We start from the raw sequence: 19743 nt of genomic DNA on the forward strand, positions 1-19743 counted from the left end.
AAAGTACCATCCAGCCCATAGGGCGTTTGCCATTAGCCTAACACAGTGTACTAGTGAGCTGGCTCTAAAGATTGCCATGCCCTCTACCTTATTAAACAGGCATTACTTACTGACTGCTAGTCAAAGGCATTCAGACATGAAATAGATTTTAATTCAGAATCTAATGCACCACCCTTAGAAACCATCCATGATACAAGATATGACAAGGATCTTCGTTTTGTATAAGATAGCAGCAATCAAGGTACCTCTCACATTTTCTGGTGTATATATTGAGGTCTCATGGCCATTTATTCACTATCTAAGAGCACCAACTTAAATGTGATCCTTTACCATTAGTCAATTAGCAATACCTTCTAATATTTTATCCATCCTCACAAATAAAAAATAACAGAAACGCATGGCTCAGCCATCAACCAATTACTATTTCAAAATGGCACAAAGATGGCTCATAGCCTTACACTGGAATGAAACCAAATACATAGTTGACATCCATATAACAATTTACCCATCAAAGCACAGGTACTTGCACCACTTTGAGATAGAAGGTGTTTGGAAATAAAAGATACATGGAAAGCTTTTCTTAACAGTTTCTAATGGATATGCAACGTACTATGAAAAACCTTTCCTCAAGAAGGCAATCTATTGGGCAAAATTAGGAAAGAAAAGACTACAAACCTGCAATTCTTTATGCTTGTCTTGTGAAGATAATGAGAATATTTTGCAGAGAACTGAGAGTAATTCACTGGCAAAAGAGGCTATAACTTTTATGTTCTTGGATGCAACTTTCTTTGTGTAATGAGCCTTGGCCCTTTCCTCTGCCAAAATAACTTCCGAAGCATTGGAAAAATTTAACTTTTCATGGCCATCCTTTGCATCAGTATCTTGCATCAGAACTAGTTTATTCTGCTTGATAAGTATCTGCATCACAAACAGCAAAGAAGTATACAGAAGAATATTTAATTCCACACTGTTGCAATACCAAAAAAGAACCAAGACAGAAAAACATAAGACAACTAAAACCTGCAAGCTTGAAGTAATGATAGAATGCAGTTTTGGCTCCTTCTTTAGCATGTCAATCATGATGTGTGCAAGGGGTACAAAACTTTCAGCTGTATCCATGGGGTAGTTACAAAAGGATGGTAAAAGATCCCAAAGGGAATGCATATAAGCCTCGGCCTTTTGTGAAGCAGTCAACTTACCATCTGCAAATAACTGTGAAATAAGACCTTGAAGTTTAGGAAAGAGCGTATTTTTGAAAAAGTTACATTGTCAATCTGACTTTAAAAATTGCAAGTAAAATGAAGTACCTTGCTAGACAATTCAGAAAGCTTTTTTGCCAAGGGAAAAATATGGAACATAAAAAATTGTAAATCAGTTCCAACTATATGTTGCTTCAAAACAGGTAAAAGCCACTCATTGGGTTCCATCAAATCTTCGTCTTCAAAATTCAGAGGTAAAATGAGGAGAAATTTATCTGGACCCATAGCGGCAACAGCTGAACCAACACACCTGTGTAACTATAAAGACCGTGCAAAAGGAAGATCAGTAAGACAGTAAAGTCCAAAATACAAAATTGAGCAAAATGGAGAAACATAAGCAATTGTACCTATTTTCAGGTATATTACAATACCAAACAATTCAGAACGTACACTCAAAAGAGTGAAAAAAGAATAATTTAGTTCATAAATTATTCATTGTGGAACATAAAAAAGCTTATAATCATGAAACGATGATTTTCAAATAAGTTGCTTATATAAAAATGTATGAGCCAGGGAGCTCCAAAATAAATGTTCCATAAGGCATTACAATTGCTAAAGGTTTTGCAAATAGGGTAGCAAGTTAAGTGGGTTTGATTTTAGGGGCAGTTAAGCACACTTGGGCCAGAGTAGTATTGGGATGACAGATCTCCTGGAAAGTCCTAGTGCTTCACCCCTATGAGGATCACCGTGCTCATGGCTGATGAGTTCTTGTGAACCATGACTTTAGAAATATGAATGAATTAAGATTGACTCAAAATTACAAAACCAAATCCTGATATATCATCCATGAAAAGATAATTTCGAAGAATCTAAAATTCTACTAAGCACTATCTCTATACCATTTTCATACCATATGTGATGCAACTCTATGGAAGACAACTACTTAGTTTTCCAAAGAATTGTTACATTCTATATGAAAGATGCCGTTTAGGACTATGCTCAAATCTGATTGGTTTGTTGCAAATTTGAATCTTTGACCAGCGAGAATTTGTTTGAAGTTTTTGACAATTTTGAGATTTTTATGGTTTTTTGCTTGTTTGATGAGTGATGCAGAATGACAAAATATGCAAATTACAAACTGAAATTTGGACTAGAACTAAATTGCAGAATTCTAATTTATTTGCAGCTAACAATAATTTCAAAGAAAAAACAAATACTAACATTCAAAGCCAAACTAACATACCAGGCGTCCTGAGCTCGCCTAGCAAGGCTTATTTATTAGACTGAATTGCAATAAATGATGCTACAGGTGCATCCAGGACATACTAACAGCACCAATGTGTTTTATTTGTCTCTAAAAGAATTGCCAAAAACGAATGATGAAGAATTATGCAGACCCAAACTGATTTCCAAAACCTTGTCAGGAGAAGTCACCAAATTTGACCTCTTTTCCCCAATAAATTGCATATGTAGCTCAAATGAGATATGGATTCTCTGAAATAACCACTAATCTGCCTTAATCCAACCCCAATAATGAATTCCCACGCAAAATCTGATTCCAAAACCCTCCTGTTTATTTATTTGATCTCCCAGGCTAGCTAGAATGGTATGGTCTAGCTGGGAAAGTACGGCTGGCCCAAAATGTGCACAAATATCACTGAAAATGACCAAATAACCGCCCAGATCTGTATTTCAGATTATAAACCTGTTGTAACTGTCATTAAACCTTTGAATTCTGCCCTTCATGACCAAATATGAGCATTCCAATCAAATCTGTATGTAGAAAAGTGAGAGGGATTTCGTCTTATCACCAAGAAATGGAGGTTTTCATCCCCAATTCCACTCTAGAACTCTGCCAAACTTGTTGCAGACCTGTAAAAGATAATATTCTCTCAAAAAATAAACAACCCCATGCCAAAATGATTGTCAAATTCACTTTTTATTTCAGCTCTAACACTAATTTCGAATTAGGGTTTCATTTCCCCTTTTATTAATAAAATAACTTTATTTTATTTATACCTTCTTATGAAAAACGAACCACAAGGGGCCTCCATCATTATTTTAATTTGGCCCCTTCATTTTTATAGTAATATTTGCTAAAACACCTAGATAAGAGGCCAATGAATTATTATAACTTATTTCCCCATAAAGTGATTATAATATCACTTTATTATTATTTTATATGAGATTCAGGGCTCAGATTGGAATTTCATTTGAAGTGCTATGATCACTACTGACAACTAAACACCTGCAGCCTGACTAGCAATTCCTCCTAAAAAATAGGAACCTCGCTCAAAGTGCCAGAAACTATCCGCGAGGCTCCCGCTCAACTCCATGGTCCCCGAATGGTCAACCTGTTAACTGCCAGATCTCCCTAAAAAATAGGAGACCTCCCTAAAAAGTAGGAACTGCCGTCTGAAAGTTCAAAATGGCTCATAGAGCCCCCGCAAAGCTCTATGCTCCTCAGAATGAGTCCCCTAACCATCTAGTTGACCTACGGAAACTCGAGTGAAAGGTCAAACCTCTGCGAATTTCCTGTCGCCTAGAAAGGGGACATTACACTATATTGCAATTCTTTGGCCAAACACCATGGAGATTTTTCCTTAAATATTTGGCACCTGAAGGAGCATTAACCTCAAAGGTCAAGGGATCAACACAGTAATTTAATATATTTGATAACAAAAGGCAAGTATATAAGAGCATAACTGTCCCTATCTCTACACTTTCCAAATTAAACATCCATGGAAATAATAATTGAGGGAAATGTCCATCACAAAAGATAAGCAAAAAGACAGTTGAAAGAAAAAATGCAGAGTAATTCAGGAACTACCATTGAACATATTTGAACAGATTGTCCAATTTGTTACACAAACTGTGCCTGGAGATCAATAAACCACAGCTTGTAGGTGCCCATAATACAGGCTTTAAAGTCACAAGGCATGATCATCTAATTCATCCTTGATTAGTTTCTTGGTCATTACTCTGTACCATAATGAATCATTTCAAAAAAATTGTTGTTTGATATTAATCAATATCAATAAATCATGTGCCCATAATACAAGCCTAAAAGTCACAAGGCATAGTCATCTAATTCATCCTTGAATTGTTTCTTAATTCTTGGTCATTACTCTGTGCCAAAATGAATTATTTAATAAATCACTCCTCAATATGTACAAATGTGGGTATGTGCAATAATGGTGGATAGTGGATACCATGATCCCGAAATCTCATCCACTGGATCTCTTGCTAAATCAATGGATGCAGATTGACCTTCCTTTTTAAGCTGAACTTCATATATGAGGATCCCACTGATTTAGAAAGGGGGTTTTATGATGAAGAATTGCCACCTCTTGGCATTTTTCTAAAAAGATTAGTCCTGGATCTCTTGCTGGTGTGGAGAAAAACCCCATGGGCATTTGATACTAGTACTGGGTTTCCCACACCTCCCTCTTGCCCTCAAGTGGAAGAAAACCTTTCCCATCCACGAATTTCTTCTTGCAATTAAGCGTACTCTCTAGCTATCCAATGTTTACCTTGGAGTCTAAAAGATCTTCTTATCACCTTTTCCAATGCAAAATAAGTTATGGTTCTCCATTATTTGTGGTTTGTGTTCTTGTGCATTCTGACTTTCTTTTAAAAGTTTCCCATTTTCTATTCTGGTGCATTTATGCATCTCTAACCCTTACCTCTCTCTATGCCTTTTCCCTTTGAATGTTAGTGTAGAGTAGCATTAGAATGGACTGACCAACCTTCTCCAGAGGTCACTCGAGTGGTGAAGCTGGTCCAAGGTTCCCATTGTCATGGGCCATGTTTGGAAGTTTGATGGTCAGTAAAAGTTTTGGGTGACCCTTGTCAGCTTTGTCTTAAGCTATGATAAAGGAAAAGATGAAATAGTTTTCTTCTCAAACAGATAGTTTAAGAATACTAGAAGCTTGTCCCCACTGTAAGGAATATGGAATTTTTTATAAATTAAAGTTTTCAGCTGTGATTGTTGCATCCTGAAACCCTTCTTAAGCATGGATTCTACATCAAAAGGCATTTAGCTGTCATTTTATGGTTGATTACCAATGATAGAGTCTATCAAAAACTGAAATTTATAGCAATGTTTGCCTTGGGATGGTAGCATGAACTTATTTTCATGCCATTACAAAATGAACAAAGTTTTTGGTTGTTTTTGCAAGCCTTCAGCAGTATGGAATTGTAGAATAAACTTTTAAATCATCACTAACAGACAGAAAAGGTGCTGCCACCTATAGCTCCCAAGGTCTCAGGAATGTGAACCTCTACTAGAATGTCCTCACAACCATCTGCTCGTGCAAAAGCCTGCTCATTATTTCAAATATAAAGCCAATGGCAGCAAAACAGCCATGTTAGATAAAACCCCTTGAGCATTTGGAACAAGAGGTGACTTGGTTAGGTGTTAAAAGCTTTGCCTTGTTTCTCAACAATGGCAACAAGAGTTAAGAAATGATCATAAGACTTATAAATGGTTGTCCCTTTAATCAGAGTTGCTAACAATGGTAATGTTTATTTACTGATGTAATAAAAGTTACATTATGTGAAGTCATTAAAATATAATTAAGGTTTGACATTTAACTATCAATATAAATGCAATTTGCTTGGTTTATATCCTGTTCTCCCCATCCATAACCTTGTCTCTGCCCTTTCTGCTCTCTTCCTTCCTTCTCTTCACTCCCTCCTTCCTATTGCCCTCGTTCCTGATCCCCTTCCTTTGGTCTCTCCCATTGTCTTCCTCCATCCCTTCCACTCCCACTCCCCCTCCCCCTCTCTTTGTCTTCCTCACTCATCCTCTCCCTCACCCCCTCACCTACCCTCCCCCTTCCTACTCAATCATATTCCCTAACTCCCACACCCCCTCACCTACCCTCCTCCTTCCTGCTCACTCACACTCTTCTTACTTCCTCACCCACCTTCATCCCCTCTCTCCCTCCTCACCCACTCTCTCTCCCTCCTATGCCCCCTCTCAATCACTTGCTCCCTTTCACTCCTATCTTCTCCCTAACCTTCCCTCTCCCTTCGTGCTCACTCATCCTCCTCTTACTTCCTCACCAATCTTCATCCTCTCTCACAATTACCCAATCTGCCCTTTTTGCTCTCTCCCTTCCTCCCCCTCAACCCCCCCTCCTTCCTATTGCCCTCCTTTTTCTCTCTCGCACTGTACCATCCTCCATCCCTCCTGCTACCCCTCTTTCTCTTCCTCACTCACCCTCTCCCTAAGCCCCCTCACATACCCTCCCCCTTCCTGCTCACTAAGAGTCCTCTTACTCCCTCACCTCCTTAACAGTCCTCTTTCCAGCTCGCTCACATTCACCTCCTCTCTCCCTCCTCACCCACTCCCTCTCCCTCCTACAGCCCCTCTCTTTGACTTCCTCACCTTCACTCCTATCTCAGCCCTCACCTACCCTTTCTCTTCCTGCTCAATCATCCTCTTTTTACTCCCTCACACACCTTCACCCACTCTCTCACTCCTCACCCACTCCCTCTCTCTTCCCTTTGCTCCCCCTCATAACTGTAATGCTTATTTCATGATGTAATAGAATATGCCTGGATTTCAACTTAGATGCATTACAACAAAATCCATAAATTTATCCTTACAACATGGATACCTAAGTACAAGTCCACTTAAATAAACTAAAAAAGTTCTTGAAATCAGTTTCGCATAAATAAAACAAATTAGAAATTAATTATTGAAAAAATGTAGTATGCCTCAACTGCCCCTAAGAAATATTGCACCATGTTTGCAAATTGTTGGTAATCAAATAGATACCCTTAAAATATAATGGTATAATGGTGAAAAATGCATCAAAAGAAAATCTTAATAGAAGAATTCTGATAGAACAACAAACAAAATGGCTAATATCGATGAGATAATTAAGTTTGGTAGTCAGAACTCAGTGTATCTAATTGAAAATGCTCAAATATCGATCAGAAATTTCTCTTACCTTTTCGTGGGATTGAACTGATATGGATGAAAGCTTTTGCAAGTTAGAAAGCCTCTTAAGAGAACCTTCCATTAAAACGGAGGAGGATTCACCTACAATCCAGTAGTTAGTGTCAGATGCTACAAGTAACAAAGCAATTCATAGATCTATGCCAACTCTTCATTAAATATAGCTTTTCCTGTAGACAAACTAACCATCATTATGTCGTCGTATCACCCAAAAGTCAAGTGTGCTTTAATAAAACCTTTGTGACATTCCAGTAACGTACATAGGAAAACAATGAAAAAATATATGAACTCCAGCTATGCAAGTCAAAATATCACCCCTCATACAGCTAGTATAGATATCTTAAATACATCTATCAAAAAAATGCTGAAGCTATTTTATTTACTTAAAAGTAATTTTATTTTATTTTACTTTACAACTATTTTATTTACTACATACATGGAGACATAAATTTTATGTGCTGTTTATTTTGGAAATATAATGTTTATTATTATTTTGACGTGTAAATGGCTGTCAAAAGTAAGGTAGAAAGTACGAGGTTTTGTTAACACACTCACACCATTATACTCCACCTCTTGCTGCCATTGTAGAATGCCTCTCACCATTAAGTAAGTAAAAAGAAATGGCAGTTAAGCCATTTTCTAGTATTTTCTTCAAGTATGTACATTTGCCCATCATATTCAAAACAAACTTCAATTTTCAAGACTAACTATATATCACAAGACATGCAGACGTGGTAGAATTGTTACAATAAGCAATTCTCCTTCACATCATACATAGCTTAAATGCCCAAACTTATAATTCAAGGTCATGACAAAACCTTAATAATAACTCTCGTAATACATCAAAGGTTTGTAATGCATTTCAAATAGTTCTATATACATCATCAGTATCAAATAAAACCTGGTTATAAGGTATGGTTAGAAGCTAAAGGCTTTACATAAAAAGGCATTTACTTTGACTAGAGGTTTATACGCTGGTATCAACTAATCCCAATCTAATAGATGAGTTAGGTCGGTAGTCATCAGATATGATATGGGCTCTGGTGTGTCTATATTCCCCAGCTGAGATGGAGAAGGCAGAGCCCACTCAAAGAAAAGATAGAAAATAGTATTGGCAATAGACTCCCTCACTCAGAAACTGGAACAACTAAGAGTTAGTTCAGCATCTGTTCGCTGAGCTTAGACTTCTCTTTCTCCCGTTCTTAAACTGAAAAGCCCACCAACTCCAGCAATAGATATAAGCTTTTTTAGACACATCAGCTCAACCTACGAAGCATATACCTGGACATCAAATAAGTCCTTTTGAACTATCTTTGGGCAAAGAAACATAACAGTAAAAAAAGTACATTACCATCTTGTATGTAAGATGGAAAGACATTATATGATCTCAACCGGACTCCTACATCCCAGTATACAAAAAATAATCACCACTACAAAGCCAAGGATTTTAGAAGATTTCCATCTGATACAGAAAGAAGTTTGTTGTTGACAAAGTGTTTGTATACTCATGTAGTGATGATGGCTTATCATTATAGGAAATAACATAAGGATGATTGAAGAATAAGCTATTAAGCATTGATATATTAGCATTTGATATGATGAAGCAGCAACAGCCCTTTCAAAATCTCTGGCTAACCTCTTAATTAAAAGCTCCAAGCCTGAAATGTAATCTACTGTCTGAGAATCTTTTTCTAAAGTCCCCTTGATCTTTGGCCCTAAAAACATCGCTTTAGAAAAGCTACAATAAATCTGAGACCAATATCAAAGTGTTTGACAAATATGTGACCGATCATAAAAGCGCTATAATTATTTAGATGAGAATGGTCCCCTGATCATACAAGAGGAGAAGAATGCGAGAACCAAGAAGATGGAGAAACAAAATAAATAATATTTTGATGAGACCTACAATAGCTTCCATGCTTGAGAAGCTTGACTGGAGCCCTTCACCAAGGCCATCTACCATGCGGCGGGCTAGATTTGTAATGTCCCTTCCTTAGGTGGACTAGACTTCGGCAAAGGTTGGCCTATAATCAGGGTTCTCATAGGCCAATAGAGTGGTTAAGGGACTCAAAAAGTGGTCATAGAGCCCAGCAAGGTGGTTTGTGAGCCATTTCTAGGTGTTCAAAGGCAGTTCTTATTTTTTAAGGAGAGATCCCTATTTTTTAGGGAACGACTGTGAGTTGGTTTTGGGTTGTCTATGGACCACTCAGGATGATTTGAGACCATCTCCTATTTTTTAGGGAGGGGTCCTATTATTTAGGGGGGTCTGCCAGTTGACTAGTTGACCACCCGGAGGTCTTTGGAGCAGAGCAAGAGCCCCTATGAGCATTTTCACTTGATTGGAGACGGTCTCCTACATTGTATACTTGGGATCTTGCACACTAAGATAAAGTGCCATCATACATTGTATACTTGGGATCTTGCACATCTTGTGCCTTATTGTACATGCACTACTTATAAAGTGCCATGGGGGGGTTGATGTTTGTCTTTGTTTGCCATCTACATTTGTCACGTGAGTGTTCCTTCCACAACATTAGCCTCATGATGTGTGTCAAGTGAGTGTTCCTTCCACGACACTATGTACTTTCTCTGCACCTTTGATGTTCCTGGTTTTTCGTCATGCAGTTTTTGTTGGCCGTTGTTTTCAATGTACCTATCCCTCTCCCTTTTTCAGCATTATGGGGAGGTTTGTCCTGTTGTTCTAATGCTTCCTTGGTTCGATTGATCAGCTCTTCAGGCTTTGGTGTTTCATGCCATCTGTATCTTCGAGTTCAGTTGTTTGCCTTTGTTTGCCATCTGATTTGAGTAGTGTAATTTTAGGGCACTCATGCAGATTATAGTCTTCTCTACCTGGTCATGTTCCATTTTAGTGGAGGTTCTTCAGATCACAGTTACTCTTCGACAGTGTTTGCAGCTATTTCATGCTTCAGTGGTGTTCTTCATTCTCTTCTTTTTGTTCCTATCTTCTGGAACACTCTTATTTGGAGGCTTCTTAGTCCTTCACTTGAGCTTTCATCTCTTCTTGGAGAGGAGTTTTGTTCCCACAGAGTTTTCTCCTTTTTCTCCACTTTATAGAGATTTTATTGAACTTGGGTACCTCATCGGGCCTAGTTGTCGGGACCCATTGTTGCTTTCCTGCATTTTTTACATGTTTTTTTAGTCCTTGGTTGTTTTTTAGCTACTCCCTAAGTTCATCTTAAGGGGGGGTGTTGGAGTTATCTTTTATTAGCTAATAATTATTTATTTAATTATTAGTCTATTATACTCCATGCTTAAGCTAAACTTAGGAATCTTATAACTCTTCAGGGTTTTCACCTTTAGGGTTTCAAGTATCCTTTTATAAGGATTCTCTCTTTGTATTTTTCATAACAACTGTAATTATTGAATTGCATTCTTGTTGCACAATCAATATGACTCCTCTTTTCTAGATCTTTGAATTCTGGCCTCCATAGCTTTTTTGCTTCTCTCATTCTGTGACAGGTTTGCATGCAGGTGATCTTTGGGAGCTGTAGAGTTGATTTTTCCTGTTGAGACATGGACCAGCTAGGACTCAAACCTAGGACCTTCCATACGCTGCTGGAGTGCTCTACCACTGAGCTACTGGCCCCTCTTGGACCAGTCCATCGTCGGTCCGGGTGTGGCTTATTTCCAACACCAACACCCCCCCTTAAGCCACACCTCTCGTGTGCTTGGGGCTCCTAGCCTAGACCTAACTCTGATACCATGTTGAGACATGGACCAGCTAGGACTCAAACCTAGGACCTTCCATACGCTGCTGGAGTGCTCTACCACTGAGCTACTGGCCCCTCTTGGACCAGTCCATCGTCGGTCCGGGTGTGGCTTATTTCCAACACCAACATTTCCTCAACTCCAATATTAGATATCACCAAGATAGCATGGGCATCAACCGTTTTCGGTTTGGAGGTCGCTAGGTGATGCAATTTGAAGAAATAAAATATTAGAGTTTGACTTTAATATTTAATATTAATAAAATAAGGTGATTAATGATTATAAAGTCACTTTATATTAATTAATAAAATATAATAAAGTGGCCCCCATGTCACACTTCCCTAGGAGTGATAAGTTACAACTTGTTTTTAAAAAAAAGGGACTTGCTTCTCATGATGGGGGGAACCCTCAAGAAGTCCCAACATCTTTGAGGGGTTATGATTTAATTTAAATTAAAGAATAAATTTTATTAAATAAGGTGAAAACCCTAAAAGCCATGTTTAGGGTTTGAAAGGAATAAAGAACCATTAAGGCAGCCACTTTACGCATTCAGAATTCATTATTATAGCAGCAAATTGCAGGTCACAGCTCTGGAGCGCGTATTGCAGCAGAAATTAGACCTTGGGGAACGAAAACTCCCTTGGGAATTGGAGAATTGGATGAAATCCCAATCTCTCTCCATCAAATTTTCATCATAGAGTACTGAAAAGGTTGAATTCAGACCGCTGGGTGGTTATTTTCAGAAATTAGCAGCAGCACACGACATAAACAGAAGTTGTCAGCAAATCTGGGTGCCTTCTGGGACATTCCCAACAATTTTCCAGTTTTAATTGTAGCAGACATAATTACAGATCAGTAAGAAACTACATTTTGCAGAGATTATGGGAACGGTTTCATAAATCTGAATTTCTGGAAGTCAATTGGAATTATCAAATTGCAGATTGGGGTTGGAAGACAGCAATTCCATCCCATATTTTGGTCTAAACCCTAGCCGTGCCAAATTCCAGCATCCTCGCAACTGTTCCTATTAGAATATTTAATTATATTTTAGTCACCTATATTTAGTTCCTTGTTTAATGGTCATTTAGCTTTTAAGCTTTATTTAGCATTTAGCTTTTTCTTTTTAATTAATTAGCTTTTAAGCTTTATTTAGCATTTAGCTTTTTCTTTTTAGTTAATTAGCTTTTAAGCTTAATTTAGCTTTTAGCTCTTAAATCTTTTACTTTAACGTTATGTTCTAATTATAGAACATCGTCTTGTAACCTCTATATATACATGTGTATATCGTTCAATGTAATCATCCAATTATTGAATCATTCATTCAATTTATTTTTCAGTTCCTACATGGCATTGGGGTTTGGAAGCCATTGAAGGTGCAGATCAGATTATTCTACGGTCTGAATTTCCAGATCAGACTTCATAATTTTATTGTATGCTGATAAAGGGTATGTATTTGATCCAAATTCATCAATCAAGTTCACAGTTTCAATTCTGGGTCATTAAATTCTTATTTTCAGTCATTTATGGTTAGAAGTTTATCTGTTTACAATTCATTATAGTAGTGAAAATTCCATCAAGCATTTAAAATTAAGATCAACATTCAAAATTACCAAAAACTCAAAAAAATAAAACAAACATAAACCTTCTTTCGCTGGTTGAAGACATTCTGGGAACAAAACCAGAATTATCAAAAACAGAAAGTTGAATCAGATTTGGGCTAGGGATCTTCAAGATCTATGTAGCCATGCTACTATCCAAAAGAAATAATTTATGATGCACAGTGAAGTGCACTTGTACATTAGAATCTATTTAGATTATGTTGATGCATTAAATATGCAAGTTGTAAACTTAGCAGTAATTCATATAGATGCATCCCTAGGGTTTATAAGCAACTCCAAGATGTTTCAAGGACAAGGGGATGGGATGTCCCCTCCACATTGCCCCCAGTCCCCACATTGTTTGAAAAATTCGGGCATCCCGAGAAAAGGGGAATGCTCCCTTTTTCTTAATTATGTCGGGGGCACCTTAACATCCCTCAAGCAAACAAGGATGAATGGTATGCTAGAACCATGACGAGAGAAACCCAAAATAAATAACATTAGTGATGAGACCCATAACAGGTACCATACGTTAAGAAACTAGACTAGAATCCCTATCAAGGCCATTTAAATAGTAGCAAGCTAGATCTATGTAGTCAAGCAACTATTCAAGAAGAAGAGTTATATTACATGGTGAAGTGCAATTGTGAATTAGATTTGATTTAGATTGTGTAAATGCATGGACCGTGCGTGCTGTAAATTTAGAAATGATTCACAAGGACACATCCCCAAATCTAACTGCACATCCTGGACATTTTGAGGACAACAACAACAAAATGTCCTCTCCCCTTCCCATCCTCTCTTTTTTGTAAAAATTATACATGTCCCATAAACAAGGTGTTCAATATTTTGTCATTGATGTCAAAGGTTGATGATCAAGGTCATATAAATTTTGGAGGATTACTCAAAGTAATAAAGAGGAATGAAATGCATATCAAGCTGCTAATTATTCATCAGTTCTTCATCAGCTACTTGGCTACTTGCTTGAGTTGGTTGCTTGCTTACTTGAGCTACTTGGTTGCCTGCTTGAGCTACTTGGTTGCATGCTTGAGCTGCTTGCTTGTCTACTTCTATGTGCCAAGTCAATTATCTTGACTCTTCATGATTACCTGATGAAAAGAGGCTCGATTCTCTTTTTATGGACTACGTTAGTCTTGGAAAATGGCGGCCAAGTTTATTTCATCGCATATATCCACAATTTTGATGCTTGACGTTGTATTTGAAACAAATGTAACTGCTGAGTTGGATTATTTTGCGCGACTAAAATATTTATTGATTGACATTTTTTTGGGAACCAAGTCTATTTTTTCAACCTAAATTTGGGGGCAACAGCAACGACTTCAGGCGTTTGACAAATATGGAGTTGTTTTTTATGACAAAGTCGATGGATGCTATTTTGGGTTGTGCACTAGTTATTCTATCCATAGTTGAAAAAATTGGACTTGGCAATGACTCGGCAACCCCCAAAAAATCTAAAAACTCGGGACTCGCAAAAACTCGGCAATAACTCGACAACTTTATTGAAGTTTTGAAAATACATTTTCTTTAAAATATTCTTTAAAACACACATTTATATAAAACTAATATCTTTAAACTTATTTATTTTAATATTTATTGGAATAAACATTTAACATATATTAATAGAATATCATTTAAATTATAATAATTTTTATTTTTAATATATTTTAAAAAAAATTAATAATTGCTAATGTATCTTTAAATTTACTTATTTTAATTTTTATTTGGAATAATCATTTAACATATATTAATAGAATATGATTTAAATTATAATAAAATTTATTTTTAATATATTTAAAAAAATTTAATAATTCCTAATGTCTAATATTTATACTTAATAGTTTATAATTCTTTTTATTTTTTAATTTTAAAATAAAGCCAATTATCAATTAATTTAAACTTTTATACATCATTTTATCAAAGATTGGGTATGGATATCGATCAAAGCATAAAGGAAATTCAAAATATTATTGGTAAATGAAATGCAAGAGGGAACCGTCGTGCCCTGGACTCGTGCAATCATTGTCGTGCCTTGGAATGCTCTTGAAAACCCGATGTAAACCATCTGTCTGCATTTTTTCAACTGACGAAAATGGCAAAAAGACACCTATCAGTCGCGTGAAGAAGGTCGTGCCCTAGCTAGCAGTCGCGTGTCAGAAAGAAGGCTCGTGTCGTTGAAAAGGGCCGAGTTTTTTAACTGTTTTTAGCGACTTTGCGCGATTTTTTGATAAAAAATCACTGCGATTGCCGAGTTTATGCGTGAGTGACTCGCAGCCAACTAGGGGCTCGCGAGTCTTTCAAAGACTCGCAGAGTTTTTCAACCATGATTCTATCTATTAAATGGAGGGTGTTGTTATTCAGCCAAGCTGTAATTGATGTTGTATTTTCCTGAATGAGTCGATACATGTTCTTGTTCTATGGAACAATGTTCTTGAATTATGGGGTTATGAGTCGTAGGTGAATTACTCAAATAAGAGCTGGCCATTTTTGGTGAGTTGTGATTTTCAGTGGTTGCCAGCTGTGTGAAAAAATTGTGACTGTGTGATTAGTGTGACTAACAGCGTTTTGAGAATATGTTGTTAAGGATTCAATGAAATGGGAGTATGGTGGAGCCATTTTTTTTTTTGAAAAGAGTTGACATATGGTATCTTGGAGTTCAGAGATAATCATTCTTTCAATTATCAGGCAGTGAAAAAATTTCATTTTGGTGTGAAATGTTTTTGAACGAGAACGTATGAAGGCATTAGAGGAAAAGTTGACTCCTCTTTTGGTCATCCGATAGTCTCCTTTCATCTGAACGTGGTCCTTGCTGGAGATAACCGCAGCTCTTTGTGAGGAAGTTTTTTTGGTGCATTTGAGGTCAGTGCTTCAGCTGAACAAAGTTGGTGCTTCGAGGAGGGTTGGTGCTCTCTGTGAGTTGGTGCTCACTTATGTAGTCTGGGTTGGTCCCCATTTCGCTAATGAAAGCTATTGATCTGCCATGGTTTTATACCCGAAAGGGTTTTCCACATGAAATTTGGTGTTCTCCTTGTTGATGTATTCTCTATCTCTTTTTTATGTGGTTTCATGTGTTTAAAAGTTTTAAAATACTTAAGTTTTTTTTGTGTGCTTTTCACGAGGGAATGTCTTTTTACACAATGCAAAGGACATGTTGATGTCCTCGAGATGGCCATGGGTCCTCAAAACATTCCTTGACCATCCTAGAAATGCCTAGCCATTTCTATGGTCTAACATTAAAAATATTACAAACAAATCAAGATTTCAATAAACATTTTAAAATGAAAATAAACACTGAAAGGGAGGTTGTGAACTCAAAGGATTAGCTATGACAAGTGACAACTACAATAGTGTAATTTTATCTGAGTTGTATATATTTAGTTTCAAAGTTACACAAGGGATGCATCCACTCCAAACCTCATGTCCTCATCTCCTATGGCATCCCCAAGACATAAGAACTTCAGGGACATCCCCTTGCCATCTCCTATCCTTGATATATTAAAGGATGTATATATAAAACATTTGCTTATGAGGCTTACATCTCAATGATGTTTGGACATCCCTTTTTGTAGCTTTAGAAAACAACGAGATTTATTAAAAAAATAACAGGGCCCAACAGCCCTTACCAAACCCTAAACCTTCCTTGTAAGTAACACACCCACCCAATTGCAACTCACAATTAACACAATCAATTTACATATTGCACATGCAGCTGTAAAGAGGAAGGACAAAAAGTCATCCATTGTCAACATTTGTTATTGTAGTTTATGTAATAACTCATTGCCGACTAAGCTACAATCACCATGAATGAAATAGAGACCATCTTATTATCTGTTCTTTTTACTCTGTCAAAAATCCGAAGCAATCTTTCTGCTGTTACTTTTTCAGCCTGTTGTTACATATTTATTTATAAACCTAAAAAGAGCGACACAGGTTCTTCAAGGGATAAATAACTATAAGGGGAACCAAGTGAGTGTCAATTAAGTGTTATGGGTTTTTCTGATAATTAAATTGCTGCCGGAAACACTTTGAATGTCCACCAATAATTGTCAGTTTATGAAAAAGCCCTTTCAAACCCACAAAACCCATATTGCAATATGTGACCATTTTGGACAAACACGAGTCAAAACAATTAGGGGAGAGCAAACATTGGTTCTCATATATGAAAACTGATTTCCACAGGAGTGATGCTAGAGGTGGTCACCATTTATTGCATATGAGTGGACATGGGGTTAGGGTTTGTGGTTACATAACCTTAGAAGTTAGGGCTGAATTGGCTAGGTTGGTTGAGGGTGAGATGAAAGATAGAGGTGTGCCTCTAGAATCAGATCATTCCAATATGTTGTCTGCTGGTAGTAAGGATGTTGTTGGGAGGAGACAAGGTTCTAGCAGAAGAAAAAGAAAGGCCACTAGTGATGAGAAAAATATAGTTGTAGGGTTGTTGAACATGCAAACATGAAGAGGTTTATGACATTGTAGCCATATTTTTTTATGCCCATGCCATCTCATTCCATGTGGCATGTTCTCTATACTTCAATGAAATGTTCAAATGACAAACATAATTAAATCCTCATTTTATCTCCCTTGGAGAACAAGGATAGTACAACACCCTTCTTGACACAATATTTGAGGGTGAAATTATTGGGTAGAGACCTAAGCATAAAAGTAAATACTATAATACTATAAGTGTCTTGCAAAAATCTCAATGGAAAACAGATAGCAGCAGCAAAAGGCTGAAATGCAGCAACAGGGAAGAGGATGGGGAGATGAAGGTGGTTGGTAGAGAAAAGAAAGCAAATGACAATAATTTAAAGTCCAAAGAAAAACACTTGAACATAAAATAGTTACTATTATAAGTTAAACCTACTTTTACTCGCACCTCTAAAATCTACCTTTGCTCAAGCCTTTGAAATCTCCCCAAACACTAAAAGAGATTCCACTCTTCTACCTGCGATTTTTCACATCTACCGTTGTAATTGTAACAAAAAAGAGGAGGCTTGTATTCCTCTAGAAACAATTGAGCACATTATTAGTACGGCTAAGGCATGACCTACTGCCTAGAGTACTCTATGGGCACATCTAGATGCATCCAGAGGATACCTGGTAAAGACAGCAAGACTGTGCCCCAATGTACCCATAGGGTAACCAAGGTAGCAAGGCCATGCCCTACCGTGTAATGTCCCCTTTTGGGATATACCTGATTTTGCCCAAAAATAACAATTCCAATAAATGCAATTTAATTGCAAATAGAATTTATAATAAAATTACATAATTGTAATGCAAATTTAGAGAAAATCCTAATTTAGGTCTTATAAACAATATTAATTAACATCAAAGCATTAATATCAAGAATCTATGATTGTATACAAATAATCTTTATTAAAATCAAAGTATCTTAAAATCATTCATAGCTTATTCCCATAGTCAACCATATTAGGACTCCAATTGAAGAGCTTGATAGGATGCCAGGAGACAGTCTTCCTCAACCAAGCCCAAGGCCTCGGAATGAATCCAATCCATTCAGCCCCTTGGCCCACAAGTATGGCAGGGCCTCCAATCCATTTGGCCCCTTGGCCTACAAGTATGGCAGGACCTCCAGTCTATCAATCTTAAGGTGGCATACTTGATGGGGGAAGACCAGTACTGCTGCATGTTCCTATTTGCAAAACATTTCGCATGGATTCCAAACATGGTTGCTGATGGAAATTAGGTAAACAATTACTTATCCTATATTTCTTGTTGGATTGGCAATTTAATCATATAAGTAAGACTTAAAAGCTTCCTATCAGATTTATGTAAAATAAATAAATAAACACAATTATTATTGCATACTAATTATTTCCCTTAATATTATAGACTGCTGTTCTTAATTTCTAACTCAGGTTTATTTCTGAATTCTTCTCCAATTCAAACTTGATTGATATTGATTCTTACTTCTGCTGAATTCATTCATTCCTTGATTTCTGAATTCTCTATTTTTCTATTTCATTTTTCCAATTTTTGTCCCTCTACCTCCACCAAATGAGGCTTCCTTCTTTTATACCTTCCAAGGTGGGAAGGGTCATTACCTTTGGAAAGATGCAAGCTTTCCAATCACTGCCCTTCACTTTGTAAAGCATGCCTTTTCATGATCACTGCCTCTTGGAGAGTAATTTAATGAATTTTAAATTACTTCCTTAATTCGCTGCCCTAGGTTGGCCCTTATTTATTAGCTTCTTTATGCCCTGGTCGGCCCTAATTTATTACTTAGTTTCGCCCTAGGTTTAGTTATTAATGCTGCAACCTGTTCTGTCTTTCTTCCTTGCCTTCTCCCATAGATAAGGTAGCGATCCAAGACCTCTTTCTCCTTCGATTTCAAGTCTTTCTTTTCTGCTGTGATTTCTTAGTGATGTTTTTAGTTGGGGCATACTGTCTCAAGTGTGTGTAATCATTTTCACTCCCCTACTGACCAATATGGTGATAGGCCCCAAACTTACAAAACCTAATAAAATAGCAACCAAGCTTACATGTGCAATAGCATGCTCTAACACTTCAATTTTGCTTCCAAATTGCTACAACAACAAGAATGTACTCAGAAAACCAAACGAACAACATAGTACCAGCCCCTTAAATGATGTTCTCCCTTGATTTTATTTCCTATGCCTCAAAAGAAGCATTTCTCCCAGAAAACAACACAAGAAAAGGAATTCCAACTGTTTTGGGTGTTAATTGGCCTGCACATACCAAAATAACAAACATGCCACAAACCAACAATCAACAGTGTTGGGCTTCCAGAGAGATGGTAAACAAGGAGAAATCCGAGATATTCTTTTTCAATATGGAGGCACAGGAGGAATACAGAATAGCTTCATGTCTAGGGTACAAAATAGATCATCTACCATTCTCGTATTTAGGGATGCCTCTGGACAAAGGTATTAGAACCAACAAACTCTGGGATCCCCTGATTGAAAGGGTGAGGGAGAAGCTGTCATCTTGGAAAACCTTATGGCTGACGGGCAGGAAGATTAACCCTCATAAAAACAGTCTTAGCAGCAATGCCTATCTATCTTCTATCATGTATACCACTTCCAAAAGGGGCCTATAAGAAATTAACTCAAACAATCAGAGATTTCTATTGGAATGGTGCAGAGGATAAGAACAAAATGAAACTGATATCATGGGACAAGACATGTCAATCAAAGAGTGATGGAGGCACGGGATAAGAAAATTACTATGGCAAAATAAGGCTTTA

At 37.1% G+C, this 19743-nt stretch overlaps 1 protein-coding gene across 3 annotated transcripts in view; it reads right to left on the bottom strand.

Annotated features, from left to right (window-relative positions):
- LOC131067795 (uncharacterized) overlaps positions 1–19743 on the bottom strand; it is a 149655-nt gene that overhangs the window by 102042 nt on the left and 27870 nt on the right. For all 3 annotated transcript variants that reach the window (XM_058002951.2, XM_058002950.2, XM_059218118.1), the window contains exons 4-7: positions 7163–7254; positions 1308–1517; positions 1021–1212; positions 676–918 (exon numbers count right to left, since the gene is read on the bottom strand). In XM_058002951.2, coding sequence (XP_057858934.2) covers positions 676–918; positions 1021–1212; positions 1308–1517; positions 7163–7254 — 737 coding nt within the window. The remainder of the gene's footprint in view (positions 1–675; positions 919–1020; positions 1213–1307; positions 1518–7162; positions 7255–19743) is intronic.

Source organism: Cryptomeria japonica, chromosome 3 (assembly GCF_030272615.1).
Source record: "Cryptomeria japonica chromosome 3, Sugi_1.0, whole genome shotgun sequence".
Classification (NCBI taxonomy): domain Eukaryota; kingdom Viridiplantae; phylum Streptophyta; class Pinopsida; order Cupressales; family Cupressaceae; genus Cryptomeria; species Cryptomeria japonica.